The sequence below is a fragment of the Octopus bimaculoides genome, chromosome 10 (assembly GCF_046866305.1).
Source record: "Octopus bimaculoides isolate indiv1 chromosome 10, ASM4686630v1, whole genome shotgun sequence".
NCBI classification, from domain to species: domain Eukaryota; kingdom Metazoa; phylum Mollusca; class Cephalopoda; order Octopoda; family Octopodidae; genus Octopus; species Octopus bimaculoides.
In genome coordinates, this window is record NC_142937.1 from 65,280,040 (window position 1) to 65,296,474 (window position 16,435).

A 16,435-nucleotide genomic window follows, 5' to 3' on the forward strand; every position below is an offset into this window, starting at 1 on the left:
ATATATATATATATATATATATATATATATATGTACACACACACACACACACACACATGTATATATATAGAAAGAGAGAGAGAGAACAAGAGAGAGAGAGAGGCAATTATGCAGATACACATATTAGTTTTGGTGTGAAACACAAAATATGTATGTGTATATATATATATATATGGTTGGCGTTAGGAAGGGCATCTAGCTGTAGAAACTCTGCCAAATCAGACTGGAGCCTGGTGTAGCCATCTGGTTCACCAGTCCTCAGTCAAATCGTCCAACCCATGCAAGCATAGAAAGCTGACGTTAAACGATGATGATGATGATGATATACATACACACACACACACATATACATATATATATATATATATATATATACACATACATATATATATATACACATACATACATGCAAAATGAAAGAAAGCAAAAGGTGGAGACTTTCAGATGATGAATTTTTAAGTATATATATATATATATATATATATTTAGTTTAATAGGTCCAACTTACACAGTTTTTTTTCAGTTTCCATCTACTAAATCCACTCAGAAGGTTTTGGTCAGACCAAGGCTATAGTGGAAGATACTTGCCCAAGGTGCCATACAGTTGAACCGAACCCAGAACCATGTGGTTGGCAAGCAATCTTCTTACCACACAGCTACATCTGCACCTATGATGTTGATGTTAATGGGATTTGAATTTATTACAGAGAAGGGTGAAACTAAATACCACAAAGCATCATTGAGTCTGATATAGTTTCACTGAAATACATCATTCCTTATCTACCCCAGGAAGGTTTTTATCATGACAGATATTAAATATCTCATTTGATAAAAACTTTATTAGATTCCAATGATGTGTGAATGAATCGATTGACTGTATTTTGTTTCCTCTTTGTTTCATAGAATCCTGGCTATGCTGGTCGACAGGAACTGCCAGAAAACCTGAAGATAAACTTCCGAACTGTTGCCATGATGGTACCAGACAGAGGTATCATTATGCGTGTGAAACTTGCCAGCTGTGGCTTCCAACAGAATGTGATGCTGGCTAAGAAGTTTTACACTCTTTACAAACTGTGTGAAGAACAACTCACTAAACAGGTATGACCATTGGGTTATTGTTGTTGTTGTTGTTACTGTTATTTAACTCCAGGTAAGACTTCATTGACCAGACCTGTGTTCAGGGTATTCCAGGCTTGATCCAAATTATCCTACTTTTATTTTTAGGGATACTATCTCTGGAACTACATAATTCATTGCTCCCTCATGTTTTTAAGTTGATTGGATATGATAAGAAAAGGATTGGACTGCTTATTTACTGCAGGCTTGATAGTGATGATGATGATGGCAATAATGATGATGATGGAGGTGGTGGTCTATGCTGGGGCAGGGATGCATTCCTCACCTGGGAGAGTCTTTGTATTTAAGAGCAACCCTATGTCCCGCTGTCTGGTGAGGATGATACATACATATATACATGTGTGATATATACCCAATATAATGTATAATTATTTTATTTTGTTTGTATATTCACATCTTATCATGTTTGTTTACATCAATATCCGAAACGTTTATTTGCTATTCCCAGTGACTCCTCACTGCCAATGCCACCAAAAATGAACAATTTTATCATTAAAACTGAAATTGTTATGATCCTTTGGATGATAAGTGACAAGAAATTAGCAATAACCTTTGTGTGAATTTTCCATTTCAATTTTCGGTATTATATATATACGTATGTGTGTGTGCACGTGCACATGTATGAATATAAGGATATATACATGTATAGGGTGTAGTGAATAAACTTTCATTTAAATTACACAAAAATGAAAATAACACTGACATCTCATTTTAACATATATATTTACTAAAATTACATAAAAATATCTTGAATACTAAAGAGTTAATTCAATAAGATGGCCACTGACTTCAACCATGGCCTCAAGACAACTTCAGAATCTCCTGCAACTCTTCTGGACAGTCTCCTTGTTTAAGTTGGTGAATGCTGCCATAATCCTTGCATTCAGTTTATCTTTGGTACAAGGAGTTTTGTTGGTCTCTCACTCAACTGTGCCCCACGCATAATAATCAAGGGAGTTGTAATCTGAGGAGTTAGGTGGCCAAATGTTAGGGGTGATGTGGTTGCAGAAATTGTTTGACAGCCATGACTGGGTTCTCCTGCTTGTGTGGCATGGTGCAGAGCCCTGTTACCAGACATAGGGTCTTCCTGCAAGCACCCTGTTGACCCAGGGCAGCACTACCTCCTCCAGGTACTTGATATAGGCCTCCATATTGAGTGCAATGCCATGTGGGAAGATAATTGAAGGCATAACGTTGCTATCACATGATGTTGACCGGATGTTTGATTTTTATCACTCTCGGTACATCTCAGATTGCACTGCCCTCAAATTAACATCCAAACACTCTGAAATGTTCGTATTGGAGCTTCCGGTGTGAATGCCAAGCTGTACAGCATGTTTCCAAATTTCTGGTGAATTGTATCATGGTGCTATCGTTCTCACAGACGGTGCCCAACTGACCCTACTATACTGAGTAGTCAGATTACAGTACAGTCTGTATTATCCATGGACATCTGGCAAATCATGTTCATGCATTCATTTCTTCAGATGATATGTCATTAATGGATGTTTAACTGAGAGTTGTTTATCAATTTTGACCAATATGAACATTGATTGGGGTATGGTGGGCATTTCAGTGTGTATTTGGCGGGAAGGAATAGGAGGTGATGGAAAGAGAGGATGGAATGGTAGTTATAAGAAGAGGGAGGTGTGTGGTGATGTTGGACTCATTTTGATATTTGTGTATGCAGATGTCAGGATGGGTAGAGTAGTTCTTTGGTTTGACCTTGTTCACAGCAGGTGTCTTTTCAGTGAATTTAGAACTACTCAAGTCAGCAAGTACAGTCATTACAGCCATTCAGTTGATGGAATTCATTGTCTGAGTTGACAAATGATACCTTCTTAAAATGACCTTTTAATTACCTTTGGTGGTATAATGGTATAGCATACAGCATATGAAAATAATGGTTATTTTGTTTAGTTGTATATTTGCTCTTCTCTTCTATTATATGTCAAAGGCTGTTAGTGTTTTTGTGTTTCAAAATATTTTATTCCAATTCTAGGAATGATGCCAAAAATAAAAACAAGGCATTTTGAAACAGAATTGGCATATATTAGAACAAGAGAAAAACATAAACAACTAAACAAAATAACCATTATTTTCATATGCTGTATGCTATACAATTATACCACCAAAATTAATTAAAAGGTCACTTTAAGGAAGTATCATTTGTCAACTCAGACAATGAATTCCAACAACTGAATGGCTGTAATGGCACCTGCTGTGAATAAGGTCAAACTAAAGAACTATACTACCCATCCTGACATCTACTTCTCATTGGTCAAAATTGATAAACAACCCTCTGTTAAACATATGTTAATGCCATATCGCCTGAAGAAATGAATGCATGAACATGATTTGTCCTATGTCCAAGGATAATACGGACTGTACTGTAATCATCTCAGGATTATGTACTATGATCTTAAGAAGCGATTTGTGGAAACACACATAGCAATGCATTAAAATGTTCATAAACTCTATCCAAGGATGATTATTATCATTACTATATTTATCCTACATTAAGGAGGCAAGCTGGCAGAAACGTTAGCACGCTGGGCAAAATGCTTTGTGGTGTTCGTCGGTCTTCATGTTCTGAGTTCAAATTCCACCGAGGTCGACTTTGCCTGTCATCCTTCCAGGGTTGATAAATTGAGTATCAGTTGCGTACTGGGGTCGATCTAATCAATTGGCCCCCTCCCCCAAAATTTCGGGTGTTGTGCCTACAGTAGAAAAGTATATTTCAGCCCCCAAAATCAGTCGGAATCATTAAGTTGTAGCTGGCGTAACAGAATAGGAACTTTTATATGCATATTCAAGATGTCTCTTGTAAACAAGCTTAAAGGATATATATATATATATATATATATATATATATGGTGTGACTGTGTGATACGAAGCTTGCTTCCCAACCACATTGTTCCAGGTTCAGTCCCACTGCATGGCACCTTGGGCAAGTGTCTTCCACTATAGTCTCGGGCCAACCAAAGCCTTGTGAGTGGATTTAGTAGACAGAGACTGAAAGAAGCCCATCGTATATATATATATATTATTTATGTATATATTAATATTATCTTGGTTGAAAAACTTCAATAACGCAAATATGTTAATAGTTACCAGGGTAGCAAAAATCACACAAAAACTGGGATATTATACCCGCTTAAGGGGTAGAAATTCCATGTTAAAGTGATGTATTTTGAGTTGATATAAAGAATAATAATAAATGGAGCAAAACGCATATAATCAATAAGTTCCTTTAATTCCTACACATGTTTCAAAAATTATATGTACTCTACTCCAAAGGAATAAGAGATGCTGGTTTATACATATGATTTTATCATCAGGGAACCATATTACAAATGCTTGTGTGTCTGTGTTTGACTCCACCACCATCGCTTGACAACCGATGTAGTTACGTCCCCTGTAACTTAGTGGTTCGGCAAAAGAGACCGATAGAATAGGGTTGATTTGTTCAATTAAAGTTGGTGCTCCAGCATGGCCATGGTCAAATGACTGAAACCAATAAAAGAATAAACGACTATATATATATATATATATATGTGTGTATATGTATTTATGTATGAATGATGAGGAGGTGCCAGTGGCACCTCCAAGGACAATTTTGTTGACAAACTAACCAAATCTTTGCTTTTTTTACAGGTTCATTATGACTTTGGCTTGCGGAATATTTTATCTGTGCTAAGGACACTGGGAGCTTTTAAAAGAACGAACTCCCAAGACAGTGAATCAACAATTGTAATGAGGGTTTTGAGAGACATGAATCTATCCAAGCTGGTATGTTCATTTTTGTTGCATTTTAGATTATGATTACTCAACCTGGTATTTATTATGATTAGTTGACCAGGTGTTTATTTTATCGACCATTGAAGAATAAAATCAACTTCAACATGAATTGCATGAGAACCACAAATCATAAACCTAGAAAAATGATTTTATATCTCTTTTGTTTTATAGATGTATGAATGAATTATATATAGATTCATGCACACACGCATACATGCATGTGCACAAGCACAAATACACACACATATATATGTATGCATGCACACACACACATGCACGCACAAACACACACATATTTTTTTATTAGGAGCAGCTGTAAAATAATGTAAACATCACTGATGTCATGTACTTAATGTATGTGTTTTGTTCAGGAGTGTTTTTCCTCATCCATTGTCTTAAAGAGACTTCACTTTTCCATGCTTGCATGGGTTGGAAACATACTCTTGGAGTGGTTGATGTTAGGAAGGGCATCCATTTGTAGAAACCATGCCAAATTAGACTGGAACTTAATGCAGCTCTGCAGCTTACCAGTTCCAGTCCAACCATCTAACCCATGCCAGCATGGAAATCAGACTAAATGATGATGATGATGATGATGATGATGATGACGACGATGATATGAACTATGGGCTTCTTTCAGTTTTTGTCTACCAAATCCACTCACAAGGTTTTGGTCAGCCTGCAGCTGTAACAGAAGTTATGAACATGGTTCTCATGGCTTCTGATTTTAACTCATTGGAAGTGTTATCATCTACATGTTTTGTTTTGGTGTAAAAGATGGGCTACAGCAAATACTCTGCTCAATACCACAGATTTGTTTGTCAGTAGCTTGAGCATAACCAGTTGAGCATGTCCCTAGGTGACTGATGACATGTGCATCTCTGATCACAAGTAGGGGTAGTGAGGGAGCATCATAGGCATGTGTTGAGAGGACCCTTATTCACTGGCCTTTTGAGCAGGATCGGCTACTCAACCTGAAGAAATTCTAACTGGGCCCCACCTGCAAGGTCGTGAGCTGTTTATCTTGATATGAGATCACCATGTTGTGCACATACAGTTGTGATGCATGTACCTAGTGTACCCTTATCAGACATCTGGTCATGATGGGTATATTGGACTTTGTATATTCATACTCCTTTGCCACTTTGATGACATGCACTGCTCTCTCACTCACACAACAACAACAAAAATAATAATAATAATAATTTTCCATACAGATTTTAAAGTTTTTAAAATTTATACATTCAGATTTTATACTTTACAAATAGGAGTGGCTGTGTGGTAAGTAGCTTGCTTACCAGCCACATGTTTCCGGGTTCAGTCCCACTGCGTGGCATCTTGGGCAAGTGTCTTCTACTATAGCCTCGGGCCGACCAAAGCCTTGTGAGTGGATTTGGTAGACGGAAACTGAAAAAAGCCCGTCATATATATATATGTATGTATATATATATGTGTCTGTGTGTCTGTATTTGTCCCCCTAGCATTGCTTGACAACCGATGCTGGTGTGTTTATGTTCCAGTCACTTAGTGGTTCGGCAAAAGAGACCAATAGAATAAGTACTAGGCTTACAAAGAATAAGTCCTGTGGTTGATTTGCTCAACTAAAGGCAGTGCTCCAGCATGGCTGCAGTCAAATAACTGAAGCAAGTAAAAGAGTGAAAAGAGTAAAACCACTTGAAATATCTCTAGTGTTCATATTTCAAGTGTTTATTACTCAGAACCAAAATTTGATGTTAAAATTTATATTTATAGTATTTCATTTATTATTTCAAATGTTAGCCCTGCCTGTTGTTGTTTGATGCCACATTTCACCTGACCATTGCTTGTTTCTATGTTTCACTAGACAGTGCTGTTGCTGCTATAAAATCTTCGCTGCCATATAAGCTGTTGCTTGTATATTGAGATATAAACAAGTGAAATAAATTAAGAAAATCTTTTCAAAGTGAACACAGTACTAAAATTCTCTTTTGAAATAGGTACTGGCAACGAAACTGAATACTTAGATGTTCATATTTCACTTAAGAATAATAAATACACCACATGAGTATATAACAAAAACCACAATAGCAACTTCTACTTAAATGCACAAAGTAAATGTCTGGATAAATATAAGATATTCATTATTAAATTGCTGCTCAGAAGAGCACATTTAATATCATTGATCATTACATTACATCAGAAAGAAGTTATACATATGAAACCAAACATAATCAGTAATGGCTACTAGTAGACATAACTATTTATGACTTGAACAAAATTAGTAACAGTACCATCTCTAAAACACAATCTATTATACAACAGACATACAGTCTACAACAAAAATGAAATGAACATACATTATAAAAACAGATAAAAGAGTTTTAAAGAAGCTGTAGGCAAAATAGATACTACACCAAACTTAAACAGACCTTAGATATCATAAACCGATAAAAGTCCAAACCTAAAGCATTGACTTTCAAGAAATAGCAAATATAACAATACCAAAAGCAGATCCAAGAAGGAATACCACATTTATATCAAAGTTGTTTTGGCAAAGTCTCACATGAAAAGTAACTGAAGTAGCACAAGAATTTACTTTGTCCATTCAACAGTTGCCAACATCATAACATACTCAGTGGAAATTGTTTATTGTTATTAGTTTGGGATGAAGCTGATAACATTTAGCAAAATATAGAGGTTGCGATCCACTAACTTTGATTACAATATCCAGTTGATAACATTATCTGTGATTATAAGTGACTTCCAATCTGATATGTAAGTAAAAGTTGTATGATTTTGTGAGACAATTGACAAAGCAGCTCCAAATGGGTTCACAGAACACAAGTATTTAGAAATCTACCAAAACTGTCTGAAAAAGAAATATAAATATAATCTATAAAATTACAGATACTCAGTGTACAAAATAATAGAAGTTATCTTCATTTCCACAGCAGATCCTGTTTTCATTAGACAAGTAACAGACAACCTGAGACAGGACTATAACCAGTGAGCATTCAAAACAATGCATGACATATCTCTTTTACTCTTTTACTTGTTTCAGTCATTTGACTGCGGCCATGCTGGAGCACCGCCTTTAGTCGAGCAAATCGACCCCAGGACTTATTCTTTGTAAGCCTAGTACTTATTCTATCGGTCTCTTTTGCCGAACCGCTAAGTTATGGGGACGTAAACACACCAGCATCGGTTGTCAAGTGATGCTGGGAGGACAAACACAGACACAAACATATACACACACATACATATATATGACAGGCCTCTTTCAGTTTCCGTCTACCAAATCCACCCACAAAGCTTTGGTGTGCCTGAGGCTATAGTAGAAGACACTTGCCCAAGGTGCCACGCAGTGGGAATGAACCCAGAACCATGTGGTTGGTAAGCAAGCTACTTACCACACAGCCACTCCTTTAAATGAATTTTGACATCAAATCTCGTAAGTGAGGAACATTTGAAATATAGACATTCAAACGTTCTTTGTCATCTCCTCCATAAGTTTCATAGCCCTGCAATCAGCCTTGCATCACTTGTTATCACTTGTCTATACCACTGCAGTCTTCACCCTTGCACACTACATCTGATTCGTCTTCTGTGAAGTATCCTTATGGTTGGGAGGCGAATATAGAATCATATTCAATGCTGATCATTAACATCCACTCAAATTGTCTCCAGATCCACAGAGTTCTTGCCTGAAACCAGGCCTTGACATATGGTTAAGAAGTTTACATTGCAGCTAGATGGTTTTGATTTCAATTCCATTGTGTTGCACTTGAGCAAATGTTTGTCACTAAAGCCTTGGTTTGAATAATGCCTTGTGAATGGTATTTAGAAGATACAAATTATATGTGTGCTTTTTATCTTTAACTTGTTTCAGTCATTAGACTGCAGCCATGGTGGAGTACCACCTTGAAGAACTTTAATTGAATGAATCTGCCCCAATACTTATATTTTTTTAAGCCTGATACTTATTCTATCAGTCTCTTTTACTGAACAGTTAAGTTACAGGGATATAAACACACCAACACCTGTTGTCAAGTGGTATTGGGGGACAAACATGGGCACACACACACACACACATATATATATATATATATATATATATATATATATATATATTTATATATGTGTGTGTAATAATATTAGGGAATAAAAATTTTATTCCAACCTTACAGACAAAAATCAGTATAATATTATACCGGGTTTCCTAACATATAATATATATGTATATAACTAATTTAGAGACGAACCACCACTCTACAAATCAGTCAACTCAGAACCCGTCCAAATCCATGCTGTGAGGCATATACCATCTTAATATATCTAATGTTTTACTCTAAAAATTTAAATTAAATAACATATTACATAAATAAATCATAGAAATAAATCATAGAAATATTAGTTTAAGAAATTTAAAAGGCAAATTTATAAATTGGACAGTAAAAATTAATACAATAATATACAGTATGGAAGTATAAATGTAAAAAGTTAGTGCTAGTACATAGACTACATGCGTTTCATGGCTGAAATAGGGCTATATAAAATCATAAGCAAATTCTATCCGAGTTCATTAGAACGGGGAAATGATTTAACTCCCAAAATCAGTCATACTTCAGGTCAAATCCTTAAGAAAATACCTAAAATCATTCAAGGAATAAATATAAACATGAGAAATAAAAATATATATAAAGAGACAAAATCTGTAAACTAATCCCTACATTAACGGTATTAATATAATTATTAAGAGTTACAATCTAAAAATATTATAGTAAATAAGGTTAAAACATTATGGAATAAGTAGATAATAGTAAAATAATGCGTTAGTGTACAAAGTTACTAAAAGACGGATGTCAATATTCTTTATAAAATTAAAATAAGAAGACATGACTTATCTGCCGGCTGGTAATTTGTAGATTAAACCCAAAATGGCTGTGCTATAGAATTTATACTAAAAGGTCACGTGATAAATATGGCGTCTATTACCCAGAAGTACATGCGTATTATAATTACTAAAATAATAACGAAAATATCGAAAAAGAAAATCTACCTAAAATAAAAAGTTTCTTGAGGATTAAAAATACTAAAATACTTAAATTTGCAAATTAACGCAGAGTAATAACTATACACATACGAAAATTCTATATGACGTAAATAATGCTATGAAAATTAATACTGAAAAGTCATGTGATAAACATGGCTTCCATTACTACAGGTAAGTACGTGTTATAATTTCTAAACTAAAATAATAACGAAAATATCGAAAAAGAAAATCTAGCTAAAATAAAAAGTTTATTGAAGATTAATAATACTAAAATACTTAAAACTCTCAAATTTACGCAGAATAATAACTATACCAAATACGAAAATTATATATTACTTAAATAATGTTATGAAACATTGTAAAAGACTGCTCATATTATCGTTGAATACTTAAAGTAAAGGTAGTTATATGTTCCAATTTAGTATAATATTGTGATGATTAAAGTGTATTCTAAAGCTAATTTGATGTATTTTACGATACTGATCATAACTATAAGTTGGTACCTAATACTAGGTTTAGATGAATAAATTAGTTGTCTTAACTTATTATATAAGTAACTTAATTTATGTCAGCATTTAATATTACGTTCATCGTGGGAGTTAATTTTTTATTAGCTAATAATATCTCTTTAAATTCGTTAGTACATAATAATCAGAATTTATTCCCTATCCTATATGATTTAGCCTTGCAAACTATTTCCCATTTTAACTCGTAAGTTACTATAAGAACTGTAACATTGCCAACATTAAAGATGTGGAGAATACCAATTATATAAGCTCTAAATTTAAAACTAAAAGGGAACCCCCATATAATAGGGAAATTCAGTCTCTGGAAGACAAAATTTAGAAGGTGGTTAAAAACATTAAGTTTAAAAAGTACCGAAAGAGACATAATGAATACTTAAGAAACTTACACTCTAATGGTGGAGGGAACCTGTGGAAGAGGTAGACTCAGGAAGACATAGGACGAGGTGATGAAGCACCATCTCTGAATGTTGGGCCTCATGGAGGCAATGACAAGCAGCCAAGACCTTTGGTTATATGCCATGCTTGAGAAGACCTGTCAAGCCATGTGAGATCATAGTTGTGACCAATGCCAGTAGTGCGTGAATGTCCCATTAAAATCACCCTTCAAACATTGGACAATATACTGTGCTTGTAAAGACCTGTTGAGCCAAGTGAAATCATAGTCATGGTCGATGTCGGTGCCATCTGACTGGCAACCATGCTGGTGACACGTAAAAAGCACCTCATGGAGGCAGTGACAGGTGACCAAAACTTTTGGTGATATACCATGCAGTGTAGACCTGTGAAGCCAAGTGAGACCATAGTCATGTCCAATGACAGTGCCAGTTCAATGGCACCCATGCTGGTGGTATGTAAAAAACACCTACTACACTCGGAGTTGGCTTTAGGAAGCGAATCCAGCCATAGAAACCTTGCCAAATCAGATTGGAACCTGGTGCAGCTGCCCGGCATACCAGTTCTCAGTCAAACTGTCCAGCATGGAAAACGGACGTTGAATGATGATGATGATGTATCATATATCCCAAAAAGAAGCACATGCTAAAGAATAAGGCAGTAATGTATTTATAAGTAGTTAAGTCTGTGTTTGGTCATAGAGTGACCGTATCCAGCCCTGGAGCCAACTGAAGATGTGCAAGTAATGTGAGTACAACCAACATCCTAAGCCTGAAAGTATATCGAGTCATCTGGGACAACCTTTAAACGATACCTGTACAACCGCAGGTTCTCTTTCAGCATTCCAGAAAGTTGATTTGTCACTTCCCTGCTCAGCCACGTGTGGGACCTCAAAGATGAACGGAACCCATACGATATCATATGCAGGGTCTTAGAGCAGCCAGGACCCTACATTAACAGGAGCAAATACTGGCTACACAAAAACTCACTGAAACCTGGATCACAGAACACTTGCCAGGAAATTTACTGTCCTTGCATCCATTTCAAATGCTACCTGCTGCAAGCATGGGATTCCCTATTCTCCAATCAGTCCTACAAGGGTCCTTACCATCTAAAATCAGCCCAAGGGATAAATCCACGTCCCCTTTTTTGGTTCACAAACACTAATCTAAGGGAGATAACCCATCCTCACTGACCCTGGATTATTTATTCTTTGGTGACTTACTGACCACATGATCATAACGGATTTCTGCCTCCCATAGGAGAAGAGTTACTTTTGCCTTTGGCTTTAGAGTCTGACACTTTGTGGATGCAAAACTATTGGTCACTCTATGACCAGACATAGACTTAACTACTTATAAATATATATATAATTAATAATACCCTTATCTGGTGGTCAATGAGGAAACTTGGGATAGAAGAATGGTTAGTGAGAGCTGTGCGAGCCATGTACAAAGATGCTGCCAGTAAGGTGAGGGTTGGAAATGAGTACAGCAATGAATTCCGGGTAGAGGTAGGGGTCCACCAAGGTTCCGTCCTCAGCCCCCTCTTATTTACCATAGTCCTCCAGGCAATCACAGAGGAGTTCAAGACAGGTTGCCCCTGGGAGCTCCTCTATGCTGATGACCTTGCCCTAATTGCGGAGTCACTATCAGAACTAGAGGAGAAGTTTCAGGTGTGGAAGCAAGGTCTAGAATTGAAGGGCCTTAGAGTCAACCTAGCTAAAACCAAAATCCTAATAAGTAGGAAGGTAGATAAAACACAAACCCCTTCAGGTAGATGGCCCTGCTCAGTATGTAGAAAAGGAGTAGGTAGTAACTCTATAAGATGTACCCGGTGCAAGCTATGGACACATAAGAGGTGCAGCAACATCAAAGGCAGGTTAACTAGCAAGTTAGTTTTTGTTTGTGGCAGATGTTCAGGTGCAATAAAGACTGCAAACAAACAGGAAACAACTTCTATCTCATTCCAGGTGAAAAACTAGAGGTAGTCGATAGCTTCCGCTATCTGGGCGACCAAGTTAGTAGTGGGGGTGGGTGCGCTGAAAGTGTAGCTGCTAGAATAAGAATAGCCTGGGCAAAGTTTAGAGAGCTCTTACCCCTGCTGGCGACAAAGGGACTCGCACTCAGAGTAAAAGGCAGACTGTATGACGCATGCGTACGAACAACCATGCTACATGGCAGTGAAATATGGGCTGTAACTGCTGAGGACATACGTAAGCTCGCAAGGAATGAAGCCAGTATGCTCCGTTGGATGTGTAATGTCAATGTGAATACCCGTCAGAGTGTAAGTATCTTGAGAGAAAAGCTGAACATTAGAAGCATCAGTTGTGGCATGCAAGAGAGACGATTGCGCTGGTATGGACATGTGGTGAGAATGGAGGAGGATAGCTGCGTGAAAAAGTGCCACACCCTAACAGTTGAGGGAACCCGTGGAAGAGGTAGGCCCAGGAAGACCTGGGCTGAGGTGGTGAGGCAAGACCTTCGTACATTGGGCCTCACCGAGGCGATGACTACTGACCGAGACCTTTGGAAATGTGCTGTGCGTGAGAAGACCCGGCAAGCCAAGTAAGATCGTTGCCAGTGCCCCTGGACTGGTTCTTGTGCGGGTGGCACATGAGATGCACCATTTTGAGCGTGGCTGTTGCCAGTACCGCCTGACTGGCTCCTGTAGGATTTTCGAGCGAGATCGTTGCCAGCGCCCCTGGACTGGCTTGTGCGGGTGGCACATAAAAGACACCATTTCGAGCGTGGCCGTTTTCGTGCGGGTGACACGTAAAAGCACCCACTACACTCTCTGAGTGGTTGGCATTAGGAAGGGCATCCAGCTGTAGAAACTCTGCCAAATCAGACTGGAGCCTGGTGTTGCCATCCGGTTTCACCAGTCCTCAGTTAAATCGTCCAACCCATGCTAGCATGGAAGGCGGACGTTAAACGATGATGATGATGATGATGATGAATACCAGGGGTAATGAGAAATATTAGAAATTTTTACTACCAGTGGCCTAGCATGTAAAATTTAGTCAATAGACTATATATTATTCATATAAATACAGTGTGCATTTAAACACATAAGAGGCCTCTTGTGTGTTTAAATGTACACTGTATTTGTGTATATATATATATATATATATATATATATATATATATATATATATATAGACACACTATATGCTTCTTTTCAGTTTCTGTCTCACAAATCTGCTCACAAAGCTTTGGTCAGCCCAAGGCTATAGAAGAAGTTGGGATGGAAGCTTCTTACCACACAACCACGCCTGCGTGTATGTGTATTTTGCCAATGTAAATTGGAAGCAAATGTTAAGATCGGTAAAAAGAAAACTCAGTAAAGTGAAACTTTGAACAAGAATACATTGTGTTGTTTGTTCCACCCAGATTGCACAAATGCTCTTAATTTGAAGTAGCTATATTGTTTATAAAATTCAATGTACAATAAGCCAGGTAATATGAATCTAATGTTGAAATTACTAATGTATAATATACATATATATATATATATATATGCATGTTTATGTACATACACATTTACATACATATTTATGTCTGCATATATGTATGTATGTGAACATATATTGACTGTAATTGGTTGAAAGCTCCTGAGGTATTTCGTGGTTTCAATTTTGTTTCAGTCTAAATATTGAAACTAAGAATGAAATTAGAAGATATGTTATTGATATTTTTATATTTTCCCATTTTATGAATTATTATGTAAAATTTTATATGTACTCTGTGTGTGTGTGTGTGTGCGTGCTCGTGTGTGCGTGCGTATGTGTGTATGTGTATACATATATATACATACACACACACACACACACATATATGCATATACATACATGTTTGTGTGTATGTATGTACACATGCATATGTTTGTACATGCATATATATTCATATATATATATGTGTGTGTGTGTGTGTGTGTATATACACATGTGTATGCACATATATATTCATATATATATATAAGTATATATATATATATATATATATATATATATATATATATACATAGATATATATTATGTATGTGCACATATTTATCTATATATATATGCACATATATGCATGTATGTATATGTATATATGTATATTATACATCTGTGTATGTGTGTGTGTGCATGCATGTGTATATGTGTGTGTGAGTGTGTATGTATGAGTGTGTGTGTGTGTGTGTGTGTATGAGAGAGATATATATATATAGAGAGAGTGAGAGGGGTTGTGTTTCATAAGTAAATAATCTAAAAACAGATTATTTACAGATCATTTACTCTCAATTTTAATAACACAATACAATACTATTATGATTTTTCTGTGGCTTGTTGATCGAGAAGTTTGTTTCTGAATCATACAATGATATGGTGTTAGGTTCAATTTCACTCTGCAGCACCTTAGTTAACTTTCTTCTTTCTTGATTTGGGACAACTGAAACTCTTCCAGTGAAATTGAGCCAATGAAAACTGCCTAAATCTATTAGATAGTTATGTGAGTTCCTGGGTGGTGAGCCATAATATTGTTTGTCTGCAGCAAGATCAACATCTGGTCCTTTAGTGGCTTTTGCAGTGGCCACTCTATTGTAAGCATTCACTTCTACTCTCAGGTCTGTGAATGTATTGATCTTGTTGTGTTGATTCCTATTGTGGCAAGCTGTATACTGTAATTTTTCCTTCCTTCTCTCAGAGACTCTTCAAAGACCATTGGCAGAAAGCTTCCTTTGTGTGTTAGTATGTATGTATTACTTCATCTTGACACCATGAGTATCACCACCATATAATTGATGCTGCTCATCTCCATTCTTTTGTAAATGGCTACAGGGAATTATTATTTTGCATGGTAACAGGTGAGGGTTGGTGACAGGAAAGGCACCCAGCCATAGAAAAGCTATCTCAACAAACTGTGTTTATCCTTCATCACTGATTAACAACCAGTGTTGGTTTGTTTATGACCCCATAACTTAGCAATTTGGCAAAAGAAATTGATGAAGTGGGTATCAGATTTAAAAACTAAATACTGTTGTTGATTTACTTGACTAAACCCTTCAAGGTAGTGCCCCAGCATTGCTGCAGTCTGATGAATGGAATAGTTAAAAGATGTGTATGTATGTGCATATTCTTTCTTCTTATTCTTTCTTTTCTTTTACTTGTTTCAGTCATTTAACTGCAGCCATGCTGGAGCACCACCTTTACTCGGATAAACTGACTCTAGCACTTATTCTTTGCAAGCCTAGTACTTATTTTCTCAGTCCCTTTTACTGAACCACTAAGTTATGGGGATGTAAACATAGCAAAATCGGTTGTCAAGCAATGGTGGGGTTACAGACACACACACATACAAATATACATATATATACGACAGTCTTCTTTCAGTTTTTGTGTATGAAATCCTCTGACAAGGCTTTGGTCTGGCTGAGGCTATAATATATAGATAGATAGATAGATTGGTGTGGTGTGGTGTGGGTGCTGGGAAGTGGTTAGTGCTAGTGTGTGAGGGGTGGTGTGATGTGATGTGTAGTGTGGTGTAGCATGTGGTGGTGG

General features: G+C 36.6%; 1 protein-coding gene across 1 annotated transcript in view; it reads left to right on the top strand.

Moving 5' to 3' along the window:
- Nucleotides 1–16,435, top strand: part of LOC106877714 (dynein axonemal heavy chain 5) — a 435,668-nt gene that overhangs the window by 162,949 nt on the left and 256,284 nt on the right. Inside the window, exons 42-43 of the mRNA XM_089358248.1 lie at nucleotides 904–1,098; nucleotides 4,795–4,929. Coding sequence (XP_089214374.1) covers nucleotides 904–1,098; nucleotides 4,795–4,929 — 330 coding nt within the window. The remainder of the gene's footprint in view (nucleotides 1–903; nucleotides 1,099–4,794; nucleotides 4,930–16,435) is intronic.